At 42.7% G+C, this 20,390-nt stretch overlaps 1 protein-coding gene across 5 annotated transcripts in view, besides 1 other annotated feature; it reads right to left on the bottom strand.

The window, feature by feature from the left end:
- Pde1c (Phosphodiesterase 1c) overlaps positions 1-20,390 on the bottom strand; it is a 114,417-nt gene that overhangs the window by 69,499 nt on the left and 24,528 nt on the right. For 3 of the 5 annotated variants that reach the window (NM_001259065.2, NM_001273466.1, NM_001144346.3), the window contains exon 1: positions 12,557-13,124. The exons of the other annotated variants lie outside the window; for them this stretch is intronic. In NM_001259065.2, coding sequence (NP_001245994.1) covers positions 12,557-12,908 — 352 coding nt within the window. In that variant the 5' untranslated portion in view covers positions 12,909-13,124. Of the gene's footprint in view, positions 1-12,556; positions 13,125-20,390 lie in introns of those variants that run through there. 5 annotated transcript variants of the gene reach the window in all.
- Positions 13,514-16,375: a mobile genetic element.

A 20,390-nucleotide genomic window follows, 5' to 3' on the forward strand; every position in this document is an offset into this window, starting at 1 on the left:
TTGTTACATAGGACAGCGTATTTCATAGCCACTTTAATTCTATTCAATTTATGTGTAATACCACTTTTCTGTGTGTAATACAACTGAAGTATAAGCATTGTGGGAGTATTTTATAATTTATGAGCATCTACACAATTACATTAATATTTCATATTCACCATTGATTGATCTGAATTTGGGCTGCCCGACGATATTGCAATCTCCCTGCAAATTTCACAGTTTATGATTGTTTAAATTGCCTCTGAATACAAATTGTTAACGAGATTTTCCAATTTGTGTAGTTTGAGCTTTTTGGTGTTAAATAGATTTGAAGCAGTCAAGCGAGCTTATAGAATGTAATATTTTAAGTGATTTAAACGTATGCAACTATACACTCTGTGCATTGTAATGGAAAATCGTAATATGTTGATATCATTTAAGGAATTTCTAAAATATGTTAAGCCCGTTGTGCAGTAAAATTTTTTTCCGAAGAAGAGTTCCTCCAACCGGACTAAAAAGCCTTTTCCGCCTTTCACTCCATTTCTTCCTGTCGTCACATGCTAGTGAAATGTACAGAGACTTATATTTTCTATAGCAAAGGAAATGCATGTTTATAAGTCGCACACAGAAATTGGTCCTCAATGACACATAAAAATAATTCGCGTTGCAGACGTTTTGCCAGCACAAAAAAATAAATGTAACAGCAAAGGAAAAAAAAGTGGGCCATTGGAGACGGCAGGAAGACATCACGCATACGCACTGGTGACGGGCAGACAACCATAATGAGATGTCAGCGTTGACTATCAAGTGGCCGCAGTGGTGAGCAGAGCTGCTTGGACCCCAGCGACCGGCTTCAAGTGTTGTCCCCGACAGGACGAAAATGAGGGGGACAACTACGGACTATGGCCAACGGAGAACGGACGAAGGACAACGGACACCGGCAGGACGATTTTCATGCAAACAAGCGTCGACGTGCTCAACATTTTTTTAAGCCATAATGAGCAGCAGCAGCAACAACAACGAACGAACGCCGAGGCGTGACTCTTGAGTAGAACTGCACACGCATAAATCGTATCCTGGACCAAGTGTCTCCACCTCTCTCCTCTTTCCTTTCCGGCAACTGAGGACTAATTTTTAGTCCTGCAAGCCATCCTTAATGATGACAAATGCGCGTGCCGTTTACCGCCCACAACCTTCCTCTCGTCATCGTCATGATGACAATGATGATTGCGACTTACGACAAAGGAGTTGTGCCAAAAGGATAATGCTTAAATAAATTGCTCGACATTTCCCCAGCTTAGACGCACTGGCAATGTTATTGAAATTGTAAATTATGTCAAGGACACGCGAGGACGACCTAGGGGAAAATCCGCTCGACTGAAGGCATTACCCCATCTCTATGCGCCATTAATGAGATGTCCCAAATGCCCCAGGGGAATATTGCCGGTCAGATGACAGCTAAAGAGTAAAAGTCATTGGTGAATCAAGCAGCCGGCAAACTTGGCAGGATTTACCGAAAGTACCATAATTGACGGGCCTAAAACTTTTGTCCAAAGTAAATAATAACCAACAAAAAAAAAAAAACAGGAAAAAGTTTTGATTGCCTTCAGCTCGGCTTAATGAGCAAGTTCGTTGACATATATAACTTGCCACACCGCGACGTTGTTTAATAATTAAAAAAATAAAGCCGCAATTTATGCCAAGGCTTGGGGGTCATTTGCATGTTTATCCCGGTACATAAATCAGATGGCTAATGCATGTACTGCAGCCAGACATGCGATGGGGTCAAAAGGTAAAGAAATGGCCAGTTGAGTTGGGAATATTTCATTAAATAATAGTACTTTCCATTTAGTCACCTCGCAAGAAACCAATTATCCGGGCCTTTCAGTTGCAAACTGACGGTGAAATGGCCAAACTGTCGCCACAACTCAATGGCATTCGCATTTGCCATGAACAGGAAACCGCACGACCACGCCCCTTCCCCTCCCCCAGCGCATCCTGCCACCTGCCCACCTGCCCACCTTCGATTGCCGGCGAACAACAGTTGCCACAATGACAGGGCTAAGCAGCAACAATCGCTGGCCAATTGTATGGCCTCGTTGGTGCAGGAAAATCCTGAAAGACGCTATCCTGTTTCCCGACTTCATAACCACCCACCCCACCCATTTTGCAATCACAAATGTTAATCCCGTTGCAGGATCCCCAGGACTCGGCGCACCCTAAAGGATTGCAGCCATCAGCTGCAAACGGTGAGCGGATTCTGGTCCGGACTTGCAATTGGAATTTCATATTTCGAATTTAGCCAGACACGAAAGTCCTTGGCAAGGAATTGCAAACACACACACACATACATAAATCAATATTTGCCGAGGGGAATATTTAAAGGCAATTGGCCAACACTTTGCCACTTTGCTGCACTTTCAATCGTAGGCTAGCATGAAAATTGTCCAAATTGAATTGCCGGCAAAGAGATGCCGATAGCCAAAAGGATAACACCCATTCCCTCCCGATCGATTTTCCCGTCAGATGGGGAAACTTTTATACGCAAAGGAACTTGAATTAATTTCAACGAGAGGCTTTTAAAGCTGACAAAAAACAACGTTGATTGCGATGCACTTACGAAATGAGTTATGTGCTCAAATGTAATTAATACGTAAATGACTTAAATATTCATCAATGTCATAAAAATGAACAGTGAATATTTTAGTGGTGGCAATTAAATGTGCAAATGAATGAGTATATGTTCTCTGTTATTTGATTCACTCGAATGGCATTCATGAATATCACATTTTTGTCACCAATTTAAATCATATTGAGTCTGTCGATTATTGTGCAATCATTTTTAATTTGTAAGTGAATTTTAATGTGTAAAAATGCTCGTAATCACCATATTTTTTTAATCACTCTCGCATAGTTTCAATTTAATTTGAGTGCTTTCATTCGAAGCAACTCGCTTGTCGAGCGAACAAAGAGTAGCGAACTTCATCCAAGTTATCCTTTGCCACTCCTCCTCCACCTTTCATATAATTTTCCGATTTTTCCTGCTTCCCTTCTGCTCAACTGACATGCAATATAAAAGTTTTATTAAGGATCATGGCCTGTAAAGCTGCCATCTGCAATCGGAGTGTTATTTTGATGCCCCTCGGTCACAGTCGCCCAGTATCCTGAATACAGGATCCGGAATCCAAAAAGTGACAGCTCGGGCCAGCTGATGCTGATGCTACGTGAGAGATGCAGAGATCTCTTAAATCACAGTCAGTCCACTTGACTTTACGAGGCTGGGAGCGGGTAGTGAGAAGTCGCAGGACGACTTTATGTATTAATGCACTTAAAAGTCCTGGGCACGAGCATAAGGGCTGTAAGAGAGTGTTAAAGAGCTGCCAGGTACTTGGCAGCAATTTACCTGGCATGAAGGGAATATGTTGGCATGTATGCACGGTCTCCGCCTTTAAGCTTTATTGGGTTAATTCTAAAGCGAACGCTATGGAAGCAGGAAGTATGACATACACAGAGAAAAACAGTAAAAACTATATTTATTTTAAAGGCAGCATATTAACGATGATGATGGAAATGAAGTAAGTAAAATTCAATCTTTGTGGCGCGCTCTGTACAACAAGTGTAAAAGAATGATATTCGTAGAATGAACATTTTTATATGAATATTTGAAGCAGTTTTTCTCAGTGCAAATGCCACAAAACAACTGCTGCCGGCAGCGAGTAAACATTCAGCAGCCACAGTTACAAGCTGTAGAATACTATATTTTTGCTCCTAATTAGTTTGGCTCAAGTGCCCCATCCCCTTCACTTTCGTACCCTTCGTCCTTTCGAACCAATATGCCCGCATACACACGTATTCGTTTCTCCCCCATGTCGCTGGTTGTAAATAAAAATTAATTATTTACCAGGCAGCGAAATGTTTTAACATTTTTCGGGCCTTTTCAGCATATTTTCAGCATGCGCGATGAGTTCATAATTTGTGAGTGTATTAAGTGCATTGCTTATTCAACAGTCGCATTGTAAATTAATTGAAAAAATTGTACGGGTCGAATGAATATCGATTTGGTTTGCATTCAGCATTAATTTATTGACTTGCTGTGCGAGATCATGGAATCTTTTTGATTATTTATGCGTGCGATTCGATTCTGTTCGTATGTGCGGCAGAATGATTGCACTTGTGTGCTTGCTCGAAGGACTTGGTAAATCCTGAATCCAAGGCCCAGATGTAATCATGGATTCGTTGAGACATTTCCTGGTCAAGACGTAGTATGGGCCGGCTAGTCGCTGGCTTAAAAAGCAAACAAGCACTTCAGAGCAGAGAAATCAATGACACAGTGGGAATAAAAAGGCACGGTGATTAAGGGGGGTGGAGATGGTAAATATCCTTCCTCCTGAATTCACCGGAGGTCCTTATGTTCTCTAGGCAGACTGACGAAAAAGGCGAGTGAGTTTCGCTTCATGCATGACTTACTGCCCAGGCTTTTGGTCAGGGATTCCAATACAGGGTGTTTGCTTTTATTTTTAGATGAATATTCTTCTAGCTATAACTATAAGCTTATGCTATAATAAGAATATCTAGTTTATTATTAAAAAACAGAGCACCCTGTATCATCTCGTACCCACATTTATCGGGCACTAAGATAACTCAAATGCTGAGGCCTTTCGATCGATGAGGTTTTCCCTAATCGCTTCATTGGACAGAGCCTGCCTGCCTAATAACCCACATATCATTAAAGATACTCAACTGGCGTGTATAAACCGCAGGCTGACCATCGCAGCATCCTTTGCCTTAACCCGCTCTTTTTAGCTAAATGAGTTTGCAAACAAATCGAATAAAAATCATTGCGCACATTTGACCAGTTCACTACCGTCCTGTGCCGTCGAGTTCTAAGCAGGAGAAAAATAAATAAATAAGTAATTGAGTGCAGTCAACAATAAAAATGAATTTTTGTTTATTTGCTTGTGTGCGTCTGATTACAGTTGAAACACAAAACAAACAAATATACATACGCACATGGTTGTAAGTGTTATCCTGTACAAGGATATAGAGAATATAGTCGAGGATGCCAAAATAGAGGAACGAAAGTCCTGGGGGCAAAGCAGTTGCCACAAAACTTGCCAACGAGGAGAACGCTGAGCGGAAGAAGACAACTTTTTCTATTTATGCCGTAGAGGAATCCACCAGTAAGCCACTCCATATCCCCTTTTTGGCCTGCTAAGTGCGCTCTTGGCCCACTCGCCTCGTTTTGGCCATAAACTTTTTAAAGTTCGCAATTCAATTTCAATTTGCCCGGGCCAACGTGTGCAACGGGAACCGAGGCTCCAGCGGAAATGGGAATAGGAACCATCAAAGGTCACATGTATACAAATCTATGGATTTTTTTTTTCCAAATACACATCTATACACATATCGTGGGGAATGGTTATAATAATAACATCAACCAGCAGCTGCAGTGGAATCAGTTTTCCAAACACGTAGCAAGTGTTCGCGGGGCGGGGAAAGTGAAGTGGGGGGTAAGGGCCAAGTTAGTGGGGATGAAGTGCCGAGTGAGGGCCATCAAAATCGTTGACCAGCGCATAAATTTGATTTGTGTTCCATAAAACAGAGGGAGCAGCAAAAATGCTACGTATACGCAGCGTGTGACAGCGAAATGAAGATTGATTCCGGTCGGTTGGAAAGATATATGAAAAGGAGCTTGTGCTTTTTATCGGTTTATGTGTTGTTTTTTTTTGGGATTATGATTTTTATTCACATTGTGATTAATTTTTACAGTTGAAGAATAACTTCTTGAAGATATTGTTTTAATGATGAAATTTAAGGAACCTTCTAAAGTGTTTTACACTACATTACATTTGAAACTAATGTGATAATGTAGAGCTAAAGGTTACATAATCATTTTATAGAAACTAGATTCTATTTAAATTAAAACTAATGTTGTCTATAAAAAAGTTTATTTTATCTCCCATGAACCACTTTTTCCTAGTGTCAACTATCTTTGATGGACTTTTGAAAGATAAACAAAACTCAACTTGCCTTTGGACTATCAGAGCGAAAACTTCAACTAAGCTCTTCAAACATTATTACTGAGCAACCAGTCAGAGCTTATAATACACACTTTTACAATCGAAATGATTTAAGACATTGCCCAAATTTTCCATGTTTGAACGAAATCCGCCGAAAACTTGTGTGCATCCATCCATTTTGGCCTTTCAATTACGCGGCGCGAAGTTTAGTAGATTTTTATCAGCGCCCAAGGGGAGGAAAGTAGAACAAAACTGCGGGCAGGGCAATAAACAGGCTAAAACCCAAGCAGCAGCACACTAACTTGGCCGGCACGCCCCAAAAACACAATTCTCTAGCGTGTGCGATGGCAATGACGTCCTCCATAGTGCGACACACCCACTAATGCCCAACGCATCCCACTTTTTTCATTCCACATTTCCGTTCACCCACAACAAGTTGGTTGAGTAAAAATTGAGAAAAAAGGGGAATAAAGGAGGGGAAAAGTATAAAGCAGAAAGTTTTTCTTTGTCGCATAGATTTACAGATAAATTGCAAGAGACTGGTAAATGGAAAACTGTCTATGGGCATTTACAAACTAAACCTTGATAAGTAAGCGAACAGCTCAGAAGAGTCAAAAGTGGCCCGGGGCTACAAATTATGCAAAGTGCGAACGCGGCATGGTGATAAACTGGTTTCCTCATTCTCATCCATCGACAGGCCAACAATGTCGGTAGAACCTGATTATTGTCGGGCTTCATTTTATTTTCCAGGTGCACTTCTGCTAAGTGCCGACCAAGTCACGCCTCTATTGTGCGTGAAAAAGTTTCACTCGCTGCAGTTGAAAAGTTTACTTTAAATTAAATTTACACGAGCCGGTAAAGATGGTAAAGGAAATAAGGATGCTTAATGAATGCCCAGCAGTTTCATTCACGTTGAAGGCGCCACAAGAGAAAGCCATAAAAAATACCCAAAAAATAAAGGTACCCAAAAAGTACGCTCAGCTCGGCCATAAAAAATATCACCTGCTGTTATTGTTTTTCAGCTCTTTGCGCATTCTCTGCTTCTCGTTCTCAGACTGGCCAAAGCTGTTTTCCTTTGGGTTTTCCCCAGCTGGCTCGGGACCTAAATAAAAGTCACCGATGATTGCCATAATAATTTATATCGAGGCTGTCGGTTAGCAAGGTGCTCTGTTGTAGTATGGTGTGTGGAGTGTGTTTTGGTAAATTGATAAGAATATTGCTTATGCTGCTGGCAGGCTCTGAAGTGCGCATACGCTGCGTATACGTTATGTGGCTATGATTGATGATGCTACTACAATTTCAATTAGGTTGCGGTCTGCACGATGGAAAGATGAACTCCCGTCATGCACGAGATATTTGTATACACCCATTGACGTTGGGTTATATATGGTTTTTGCATTTGAAATGTAAATGAATTGGTGGGAAAAATGTGTGAAATATTTCTGAAAACTACGCAGCCATTTTAGAACGGCAATCGAGCCACACAATATGCCCTTTGAGCTCTTAAAAGGTTCAACATTTCAAATATGCTCGAGCGCACTTTGCACGAGCTGTAAAAAAAAGTGTATTTAATTTAGTATATTTTTTGCCTTTATTAACAGCTGTAAATTAAAGCAGTCCCTCTGTTTTTTTATCGCCCTCCATCGGCTTAAGCCCGAATCGTATTTTTAACACCATAGACAATCCATTTAAAATAGTTTCATTTTTTTTGTTATTTTTGTTTCCATGTTGTCACCCGCCACGCAGAGGCTTTGGCCCATGAAATGTAAACAATTCAGTTTTTTATTTCCACATTTTTTTTTTGCCCACCCTTGGGTGGAGACTGTTGCCAATCGAGCTGCTTGTATTTTAAATTAAATTTCTCGCTTCTTTCTCTGCAGTTTGGGCATTGGAAATAAACAAAAAGTTCGTTATCCTCAGTGGAAATTCACGCGGGTGAGTAGGTGCGGACTGGTTTGGTTTTCATTCTCCATTCCGGCGATAAAATAAATATGAAGCCAGCTATGGATTGGGCAAACAATAACTGACGGAATAGATATGGCCACAGAGCCCAAAATGTATTTATTGAATGGCATAGTATAGTACAGGGAATAAAGCGGAGCGAACTTGCTTTCACTTTCATCATTCGCACGTTTTTTGTCGAGGGTGGAGAAATGGATGCTCGACGTTTGCGTTTCAATTTCCGTTGATTGAAGTTGGCAAACGACTTGCCAAACACCTGGCCATGGCGACCAGGCCAGAAAGCAGGCCTATATATCTAGGCCTAGTTGGTGGCTGGAAATTGAGAGCAATCAGCTGCGGAAACGATGGCAATTAAATTGAATGCCAGCGCCATTAAAGATGAGATGCCAAACGGAGTGGGAGTTGGAAATGGATATTTATTTTCGGCTGCTTTCAAAGTACTTATCCAGTCTGGTCTCAGGGTTTTATGAGATTCTCACTCGATGTTGTGGCTGACGGCAAATGTAAGGCTCGAAAACTTTCGGCCTAAGTAGTTTCATTCGATTAACACAGTTTTAGCCACAGAGTTAACTTAGTCTTTGCTCCTGCTTGACTAATAAACTTTTAATTGAATTTTAAGCCTTCAGTGAAACTAGAAAACCTGCACAATTTGCCATCATCCCCACATTTTCTGAGACTCGTCACCATCTACGTAACGACTTTTCGTTATGGCAACATTTCAATTTCCCAAGTCCCGTGTGAAAAATTAATGCCAAATTCGAAACAAATTGCAAAAGGCGGTGGCAGAGTGTTGAAAGTGACAACGGCAGTCAGCGACAGGCGCAGGAAGTAAAGGATGCCAACAGGATGTCTAACGATGGAGCTGCTCTGCTGTGGGAAAGCTAATGAGCGGGTAGTTATGGAATGGATAGGTACCCTAACTAATGATTTCTGCTGATTCACTGCATAATATATTCCAATTGTTTTAATAAACAATACTTAGAAGTAATAAAACTGATATATATATAGTAATTAATTATACCCCTTATTGCCTATTCTTTGTAACTCCTACAGAATTTCCGTAGTTTGTTCGACGAGCTTAGAAGCCCATTACATTTGCCTGACAACCAAGCCTTGAAAAGCCCTATATACCCCTATAACATTCTATTTGGCTTGGTGGAAAAACGTTTTTGCCAAAATATGCCCGCAAACCTCAACAGAATTCCCCCACATGGGACGATGGAGTTAGTGGCGAATCCACTTGTTCACTCTTCACCCGAAAAAAAAGAGAACCAACATTCACAACCAAATACTGTATGGCTGTGCGTGGGTCCAAAAGGCAGGATACTGTTCGGTTTGGTTTGGTTTTGTTAGGGGGTTTGGTATGTTATAGTCTGCTGCTGGCAGTTGGTGGCAGAGCAGAAAATCAATGTTGCCAGCAACAACAGCATTGGCAGGAAGAACAGTAGGAGCTGGAGGAACTGGAGGAGCAGGACAAACGAGGAGCAGCGACATCATGTCAGGGCCGTCACCTCGATGCCTAAGGAATATTTTCCGCCCACAAGTCGACATGTTTCCTTGTTTTTCTACAAAGAAAAACGGCTCTCCCTCCGCCGTCAGTCCTATAAGCATTTTAAATTTATAAGCGCTAATATTGTCAAAGCGTAACGCAACAAAGAATTCCACTCGGAGTCCTGCCGTCGGATCGGATCCTTTTTGCATTGTGTTATCCTCTGGCATGCTGGCACAGCAGTCAGCTTTTGTCGGGGGAACATAAATTAAATGGCCAAAGCAATAAAAACCAAATCAATTTGAGCGTGAAATCGATTTTCATTTTTCTCCCACTCGCTTGTTGCTCGCCGCCAGGACTTGCGCCTCGGCTTGCAAGGACTGTAAGGACCATCCTCTGGCGAAAATCGATAAATTGTCGATTGCAACAGGTACGACTGTTCCACTGGCCGGTGGAAAGCAACTAAATCAACGACTCTGCCATGGTAATGGCTCTGGTCATGCCCGACCCACTGGCACCATCGTTTACTGCCCTGATTAATGTCGTTTTGCGGAATGGATCGGCGAATGGAAGATGCGAAATGGGCACTGGGATCACTATTGGATTTGTGGTGCTATTTCCTCGCCCTCCTCCTTGTCGCCATTTCTTGCAATCAAGGTGCAGAAAGGCGTTGATTGCCGAATAGCCTTGTGTGAAAGGGGTAGCTCACAAAGTTGTAAGACAAATTCCCAAAGAGCTTAAGTCCGTCTGAAAGCTTAAAGGAAACTTTGTCAACATTTTTGATTTCTTGATATGGTTATTAAGCTTCTAAATTGCAAGTTTCTAAGTTTTTAAACAAAAGATACATGAAATACAAACATGCATATATCCTTTACATACATATAGCCTTTTAAACATTGGTAGTCTGCTAGTCTTAAAACCTATTAAAAAGCCAGAGCAAACCAATTTGAACTTCTAACTGCGAAATCTCCGTTGTCATTATTTTTAATTTGCGCATCTATGACATCAGTCAGCCATGAGACGAGCTGCAGGACCTTAGGAGCTTATACCGTCGTGCAGGACCTTCTGTTGCAGTCTGGCCTGAATTTCCCACACTGGCAGCGTTGACAAAGCAATTTCCGCCGACTGCAAAGTATACAAGTAGACATCGACGACGGGTGAAATAGAACCTGGGAGCCAAGGAACCAAGGAACCAAGGAACCAAGGAGCGGAGGAACCAAAGAACGCAGGAACATAGGAATCAAACGGGGTGGGTTGGTAAGCTGAACGGACGAAGTTGGGCTACGTTTCCTGTCGTTTGCAAGGGCTGATGCTCACTTGTGGGGCAGCTTCCGCCGCTGCCACTTGTGCGTACATAATCAACAATTAAAGATTAAAACGCCACAGGCAAAGTTTGGCCAGCAGGCAGGCTTATTAATAAAAGGTTCTTAGAAATGTGGATGACGCACATGTTGCCACGTCGGCCGGACTTGGGAGTACCTTCCATTTTCCTTAGCCATTTTGCTGGGTGACACTCTTAATTGCATTACGCCCTGTGGAAATTGCCATGGATGCAACCAGAGTCCCTGCACTCCTAACCCCTTCCATTTGCAAGTTTTAATTGATGGCACACAGCTGGGGCATTTTCTTTCTACCATTTCCTTTGAGAGATGCTCTGATTGTCTGACCATAAATAAATCGAACCAACCTCACATCATTAAAAAATGCTAAGTGACACGTGTGTCATTAATGCAGATACATCGGTATAGATACATCGATTCAGATGAAGATACATTTCATTATCGCTTCACGGCCCTCTCAATTAAAAATATTTATATCTGCTCGCAATTTAAATTCCACCTGGCAACGCAGAGCTCGAAAAGTTCAATATCAAACGATTTGCATATAGCCGACGATTTCACGCAGATTTCCAGGACATCACACCCACGCACACACACACACACACAAACATTTAGGCAGAGAGCGAGCGAAATCCTCTTCAGTCAGAAAAATCTGTTTACGAATTTGCCTCCTGGGACTTGGCCGGATTCAAAGTTGTGTGCCGTATCAAAGTTATCTTTCGGCATATCACTGGGTAAAGAGGAAAAGTGGCGCTCAAGGATGGACCAGTAAGACACAGTTAACACCTAGGCACGTGAGTTTCCAATTTCGGCAACAATTGCTATGTCAACACACGTCTTTCCGGGTAAGGAATCGCATTTAATTGAATAAGAAATGGCATTCGTTCAATCAATATTTGCCATCAGATATTGTTCTTCAAATCGCTGTACAAACTTAACTTCAGCGCGAGCCTTAAATTATTTATGTATATTTGATAAAATGGAATCTTAAATAGCATCTATGTTCCGTGTCTCTACGAATCTGCTGAATATAAATTTGTAAAATATATCAACTCTTTTAACGATTTTAGTGTTCCATTCACTTTCCCACAGAAAATGATAAGCAGCTTATTAAATTGCAATCAATCTTTCTTCAGAACATGACACACAAGACGAAGACGCGTCATCGTCGGTTCACATTGAATTACCCATTTTGCTGTGACGGCTGTGGCAGATCGATAGGGAAAGCGAAAACAAAATCGAACCAGGGTGAAAAAAAAACACCTGGCCAATGTCAATCGGTGACCTTGCCACCCAATGTCAGATGGACGGTGGAGGTGGCGTGTGGCGGGTGTGGGCCATATAAAATAAAGGTGGAAATGCCGAAATAACGCATTTTCTATGCATGCATCTACAGACACTTGTTGACCTTGTAATTGCTTTTGTTATTCCCCTTTGATGCACACGGGAAAATTGAAAGATTTCATTTTCATTTCCTATGAAACTTTGCTACCTTCGTCTGCAATGTTGTGTACTACAGGGGTCTTAATTTATTTACAACTACTTATTGGGCACTAAGATGACTGGCACTGGCAAATTGTGTTGCATATATCACAAAGTATGTATTTCACAGGAAACGCGAGCAAATACTATCTCAAAGCGAACGACAGTATGCAACACTACATTTTTAGTCTGAAAGCGCAGTGGAAAAAGGATCTTTGCTTTCATATCTTTTTTATGTATTTGGAATCCAATCCCTTCTTTAATGTACTAAGTAATTAACTTACCGATTGTGTAGGTGGCACCATCCACCGTGAATGTGGCCGCTTTGCATTTGTTGAAGAAACGCGATGCGAAGTCCAGAGCTGATTTTTTCAAGCTCGACGATACCCGGCGGATGGGTGAGTCCGGACAGGAACTGGGTGGATGCCGCTCCGAAGACACCTGATGGTGCAACACCTGCTGGCTTGCCACTCCGCTGGCCACGGTGTTGTCCGAGGTCAGTCGTGCCGTTAGCACTGCGGGCACTGCAGCTGGAACAGCCGGACTGCTACCGGGAACAGGAGCTCTGCTCATCACAGGTGTGGCCGTCCCGGGGGCCAAACGGCGTGGAGCATTCGTTAGATTCAAATTGGACATTTTGCACACTCGCCTGTCCCTCGTTTCCTTTTCGCTAGATGGATTTTTATTTCTGTCGCAGGTCACTTGATAACACTCATTTTGTTTGGCACTGAACAAAGGTCAGCGTTTCAATTGGGCACCTGCTCATCCGAAAAAATAGTTATAGGTCAGACCTCTGGTCCTGACCAAGCCAATTTGTTGCAATTAACGTTTGGAAATTGAAAGGCAAACAGAAATTAGTTCGCCTGTGGCACGGATTAAATGGCAATATCTGGTTCGTTTGTAAATTGAAAATGGGTGCCACGGAAATCAATTGGCTTTTCAGTTATATCGTTTATCAACAAGTAAAAAATATTATAGTTTTAGTTTAGAAATACGATTATTAATTTTAGTTTTTAGTTGACTTCTTCAGACCAAGTAAGCCAGCAAAATTTCTCTGGTCACATATTCATGAAAGTTTTAACTCTATAAAATCTGTGTTCTTCTGCCATTCAAAGAAGTTTATTTCTTAAATTACTACTTTTGTTTGGAAAGTTTAAATGGGAACTTCGGACAATTTCCATTTTCACAGCACGAAGTATGCGTGGAGTTGCCGCAGGCATGCCAGCCTGCGTAGAGTAGAGTGCCTGAAGTAGAGTGCTTCGTGCGACGTCACGAAATCGATGTATTACTGCTCAGCGAGACACACTGCAAGGGGGCAGAGACGCCTAAGCTATTCGGATTTGTAGCCTACACTGCCAATGATCCGAGTGGTGGCAACGCCAAAGGCGGAGCAGCTATCTTAATCAAAAATAGCCTTGCCCACTTTCCGCTAACACCAATAGCCACTGCCAAGGTGCAACTTGCGCCGGCGGTTATTGAAACGGCACTTGGTCCTATAAGCTTTGGAGCGGTCTACTGCCCACCGAGATTTGCATGGACTACGGACGAGTTTAAGGACATTTTGGAAGAGTTCCAGACGAAGTTCATTGTTGCAGGCGATTGGAACGCGTCCCACTGGCTCTGGGGTGCGGGAAGGAGCAACCAAAGAGGCATTGCATTAGCGAATCTCGTCCTAAATTCGGAGGTGGACTCGCTAGCAACAGGAGGACCAACAAGATACCCGTACGGCTGTAGAGGCTCACCAGGGTACATCGATTTTGCACTGACAAAGGGTGTGCTGGGCATCCACGCTAACATAAGTGCGGTTGTTGAGCTTAGCTCCGACCACCTGCCTCTGGTAATTACGCTGGATGCGGGGGCAATATCCTACCCTAAGATGGAGCGGCTTATCACTAGGCGTACTAACCTGGAGGTATTCCAATCGCAACTGGAGTCCACACTGCCCCTCAACACTGCCATAAACTCTGGACAGGACGTTGATGATGCTATCGAACTGCTCACCAACAATATCAAGTCAGCAGCTAGATTGGCAACTCGCAGCATATCTCGGCAGCCCGCGGCAGATCGAATCCCAATACCCAGGGAGATCCTGCTGCTTATAGCTGAGAAGAGGCGCTTACGCACTAGGTGGATGAGGTCTCGGCACCCGTCGGACAAAACGGAATGGAACCGAGCTCTGAGTAGGCTCCGATGCGCGTTGGTGCTGCACAAAGCCGCATGGTTCGACGAAAGGCTTGCCAATACCGGAGTCGAAAGCGAAGCGACGCATTCGCTGTGGAAGGCCACGCGCGCAATCAAAAGGCGTTGCACGAGGAAGGCGCCTCTAGTCGATAGCAACGGGACATGGTGTCGGACCGACTTGGGACAAGCGGAGGTATTCGCTGCGCACCTCGCCGAGCGATTTCAACCATTCAAGCTTGCCAGCCTGCAACAGGTTGAAGAAACTCAGGACCAGCTGAACCAAGCGCTTCAAATGGATATGCCAATCACGCCGTTTGAACCCTGCGAGGTAGCCGAAGTCATTGTGCGCCAGAGTAACAACAAAGCACCTGGACATGACGTCATCTGCAACGCCACATTGAAGGCCCTGCCCAGACAAGCGATCCTCTACATAACGTTGGTTTTCAACGCTATTGTGAGGTTGCAATACTTCCCTTATCAGTGGAAGCTCGGGATAATCTCCATGATCCACAAACCTGGCAAGCCGGAAAGGGAGCCCGCCTCCTACCGGCCGATCAGTCTCCTCCCTTCAATTTCGAAGGTGTTTGAGAGACTGATTGCTGTCCGGATTGTAAGGATTATGGAAGCCCAGGGGATTACCCCTGAGCACCAGTTCGGTTTCCGTGCTGGCCACTGTACTGTCGAGCAGCTCCATCGAGTCGTCGAGCAAATTCTGACTGCCTACGACAGTAAGGAATATTGTAACAGCCTCTTCTTGGACATTCGAGAAGCGTTTGATCGAGTGTGGCACATTGGACTCCAACTGAAAATCAAGCAGACGCTGCCTGCTCCATATTTTGGGTTGCTGAAATCGTACCTGGAAGGAAGGAGGTTCGCTGTGCGCTTTCATTCAGCAATTTCCACCGAGCACAACGTGGCAGCTGGTGTTCCACAAGGTAGTGTCCTCGGCCCCCTGCTCTACTGCCTGTATAGCCACGACATGCCGCAGCCAGATGTAAGCCTTTACGGGAAATCTATGTTGGCCACATTTGCCGATGACGTGTGCGTCACCTACAGGTCCCGATGCGAGCACGACGCAGCCGATGGTATCCAGGACTTTGCATACCGGTTCTCGGAATGGGCAAGACGATGGAATATTGGCATCAATAGCAGTAAATCCAACAACGTCTGCTTCACTTTAAAGCGGAGAACGCCACCGCCCGTCTACATCGAGGAAGTCCCCGTACCACAGCCGAACGCAGCAAAGTACCTTGGAGTGCTTCTGGATCGCAGACTCACATTTTCCAAGCATGTGACCGACATCAGAACGCGCCTACGTGCTAAGGTGGCGAAGCACTACTGGCTACTTTCTTCGCGCAGTAAATTGTCGCTATCCAACAAGCTGACAATTTACAAACAGATCCTAGCACCAAACTGGAAGTATGGGTGCCAAATCTGGGGCTTAGCCTGCGACAGCCACATCAAAAGGATCCAGGCTATTCAAAATAAGGTAGCAAGACTCATCACCGGCTGCGAGTGGTTTGTTCGAAACACCACCCTGCACAGAGACCTGAAACTCGCAACGGTATTTGACGAAATAAACAAGCACTCGAGCAGATACCATGACAGGCTGGAGCGCCACAGAAATCGGCTGGCCAGCGCTTTAAACAGATCTCGCCCACCAAGGAGGCTCAATAGAAGGCAACCGAGGGATCTCATTACCCGATCTCCTTTGACAAGGGTCCGCAGAAGCTGACGCTTATCTTAAATCCTATTTGTTATATGTGATTGTTATGTAATTGTAGTTAAATTACTGTAAATTTGAAAAAGCTAACTATAGTTAGCCGGCGAGCCCAAATGGGCTGAATTAATAGATAAGAAGGACACAAAGGGGATTCAAGACTTCCCCGTATGCCTTAATAAATAAATTAAAAAAAAAAAAAAAAAAAAAAGTTTAGAAATACGATTATTAATTTTAGTTTTTAGTTGACTCCTTCAGACCAAGTAAGCCAGCAAAATTTCTCTGAGCTAGTCACATATTCATGAAAGTTTTAACTCTATAAAATCTGTGTTCTTCTGCCATTCAAAGAAGTTTATTTCTTAAATTACTACTTTTGTTTGGAAAGTTTAAATGGGAACTTCGGACAATTTCCATTTTCACAGCACGAAGTATGCGTGGAGTTGCCGCAGGCATTCCAGCCAAACAGAATTTCCATTCGAAACATTTAATTGAGCAATAAAAAAACGTCTGAATGTCTCATTACCGAAGTTAATTTAAATTTTGAAAATATTTTGCCATAACCGCAATTCAGCAAATTGTGTTTCTGTGTGGGATAGTGTGTATTTATATTTGTGCGGGCGGCTCAACAATAGATATGTATCACTTTATCTCCCAACTGTTTCGCCATTTGCAGTTTCAATTTGCTTTCATCGAAAATTTTAAGCAAAATTGCAATTACAGCTGTGTGTGAGTGTGTGAAAAGCAAAATCCTGGAAAATTACTGTCCGCATACAAACACATCGAATGCGACCGAAAAGCAAGCAAGGCATTGATGATGGTGATCATGATGATGATGATGATGATGATTGCAGTCAATAAAAACGGAATTACCCAGGCTGAACCAACGTTTTCGGTGGGTGGAGTTTTCTGGTGGGTGGGCACAGGTTAAGCGGATGCAGAGTGGGGTTAAGTGGAAATCGAGGGAAAGTGCCGGTACACTTTGGCATTGAGTTGATGATGACTTTGCCGCTGTCTCTGGCATATTTCCCTGGCCGGGCCGTCTAAAATGCGACGAATTAAAGTAAATTGCTTGGAAATAATCACATCCAGTGCCACATCATACAGGCCTCCTAGAAACACACAGATACACAACCACAAACAAGATTCACCCGCACAAACAGGCAAAACCACCAGACAATGAGTGGCTGGCTTTCTGCGGCTAAATTGCCACCGGTTCCTCCCAGCAGCCTATCAGCCAGCTTTTTGTGATAATGGCATTCAAATGTATACATTAGTGGTAGGGGGCTTACTCTGTTTTTCCCGCTTATCGCACTGCGGAAAAGGCGCCGGGAATTGCCACATCAAATGCCACTTGCAAAAAAAAAAAACAAGAGGCAAAAAGCAGAGACAAACAATGGCCGTAAAAATAAATTCAAACGCAGATGGGTCACTATTCATGAATTGTGCTTTATTAATAACAGAGTACTGGCATAATTCTCTACACTTAAGCTGATTTCAAAAGGATTTTAATCCGCAACTGGTGGTTCTGCTTTCCGCAGCGCACAAATCATAATCCACATAAAAAAAACCACTGAACTTTCTATCTTGCTTTTATGATTCCGTCTGTCTGCATTCAATTGACGTAACAATTTTGTTGCTCGTTTATCTACCTGTCGAAATGTTAAAAATGCTAGTATTACTGTGCTATATAGACGAACCAGGTTTTATTACCGGTCTCTTTCGCTGTGCTATCTTCGTTTATGTCGTGTCAACACCCTGAAAGATGGTCTCAATGTTCCGACTCTTTGAAGAGAATAAACTACCAGGTTGGGATTATGGATTTTTATATCTGCGAGTTTTATGTATACACGGGAAAAATGTCATACACTTCAAATAAATTGAACTAATCAACCCATTTTCCGGTATTTCCGTTTTCCGTTTCATAAACAGAAATCTCCTCATAGAAAGTATGGATATATAAAAAATTTTTAAGATTTTAAATCATATTTCTCTTCTAATCTGAATATCTACATTTTTGTTCAACGTATAGCAAGTTATAGTTGTGTGTTTCCATCGCTTTCACTTGATTTTTTGTTCGCTGGGCCATACTAATTATTACCTTTGGGCGTTCCTCATGCATAGGTGTTAGTGCTTATGTGCGTGTTAGTGTGTCTGTGTGTGCGTGTGTATGGGTGTGTGCGGCCATGTTCGCAGATAAATTGCGATGCTCAGTGGCTTGGATAAGCAGACCGGCTTTAATTTGGTAAATTAATTCTGAAATATTTAGGTCGCAAATATCCAACCCATCCCCCGTGGACACACGACCCCCACGAAAATCCAACCCCACTCGCAAGGTCACGTCATGAGGAAGCTCGACGCAGATAAAAGACTGTGCTATGTGTATATATATATATCGAACAAAGAGTGGAAAAGAGAATGTTGAAAATTTAAGGATTCCGGGATATAAGGATACAAAAGGGCGGCCGTTGGCAGCCTTTGATTTGCGCCCAGTATAATCAACTCAGTTGGAAACATTTTCGCGTTGAAACTGAAAAGGAAACTGCCGGAAAAGCAGATATACCAAGCTACCAAGCCATCAACCAATAAAAAAAATGAAGAATAACCAGCAATGGATAAAAGGCAAATTGTTGAGGCCGGGTCCAGAAATATATTTGAGTATATATGTATATATGTGCGGACATAAATAAAAATAAAGGGCCAGCAAATATAAACTTTGGGTAAATTTTGCGGCTTAAGGACAACAATTGGTTGCTCACTTCTCGGTGCACTGGACAACAAAAGCCAGGCGGTAGCAACTTTTGAACTTCTAATGAAAATTAATCAAAAATGTTGTGCGGCTTGTTTTACCCAAATACGATCAAAGGCCTATGCAAATTGGTTTTGTTGTTCGTGCTAGGTTTTTGCACTTTTGTAGCTCATTTCCTGTTGCATAGTGTAATTTTCGAGTTTTTATTTCCACGCAACCCCCCTGTAAAAGTGCGACCAACACCTGAAAAGGGTTCCTAACCCCAGTTAGATTGACTGAGCAAAAGGTTTTCGGGTCAAGCCAACGCCAGCGGGTATTTCTTGTTGTTTTTGTTTTAGGTATGAAGAAGGGTTTTGTTTCAGGTCGGTGGGTCATATCATTGCCGTCGAGTTAAGTGTTAATCCGCTTTTGTTATTGTTTGGCACACAGCAGGATCAGGTGTCCTTTGCCGGGAGGTTTTCTCTCTTTCGGGTTACATAATTGTTAATTTAAAACGTGTTTAATGTGTAGTTCAGTTGTCCTTATGTCCTAATTGCTGGCAACCAAACCGGGGCATTAAGCTGTTAATTTATCGAGGCGCATAACCAGGACAAAGCCAACAAATTGCTGTGCAAATATTTGCTGTTAACCAGCGATTTTTTGTGGTTCCCATTGACGATGGCCATCAGCCAGAAGGGCAACAGGTTCTGAAAACAGACTCAAAGCAACAAGTTGACTTGGCCAAACAATCCACTTTCAGCGCAATTTGCCTCCTTTCGCTTCGCATATATTTTTTTTTAGTAATTTGCTGAGTAATTAAAATTGCCACTCGAATCACTTTTTCTTTCTTTCATTTCAGCCAGGAACTTCACTTGGATGGGCCGCACGAACTATGCATACACACTGGGCCAAAACGAAGCCGTAAGGACGATAACTACGAGCCCGATTCGGAAGTGGCAAAGTCGCGATTGCAGGCACTTCCTGTTGTCCTCGGCTGGGCGTATTACCTTCCGGCAAACGTGTTGCCAATCAACTGACTGGCTGCAAATCATGTCCTTGCCTCAGCTGGCTCTGTGTTGGTCCTCCGAAGAGGAAGAGCGAGCATTTCAAGAGCGGAAGCTCTCCGGCAAGAGCATCAGTGATAAAAGCTCTTGGAAAACCAAAGAGCGGAAATACTCAGAAAATGCTTGAAACGTTTATCAGCCAAAATGAAAACACACAATTGGCTAATTATAGAAAGTATATTTATCCAAGAAATAGTTTCAGAGCGCTTATAGATTAGGTCAATATTTGCTTACATTTCAGTTATTGCGTTTTAGCAGTTTTAAAGCAGATCAAATATATTCATAAATGTTTCTCTTAATTCTTATATATGTATTAATTTAAATATTTTAATATATCAATACAGAAGAAGCAAACTAAGTTTTAAAGGCATTTGTAGTAATTTCATACCAGCACTTTAATCTTAGTAAATATTTAGCAAAATAAATAA

This window comes from Drosophila melanogaster, chromosome 2L, assembly GCF_000001215.4.
Source record: "Drosophila melanogaster chromosome 2L".
Lineage (NCBI taxonomy): Eukaryota > Metazoa > Arthropoda > Insecta > Diptera > Drosophilidae > Drosophila > Drosophila melanogaster.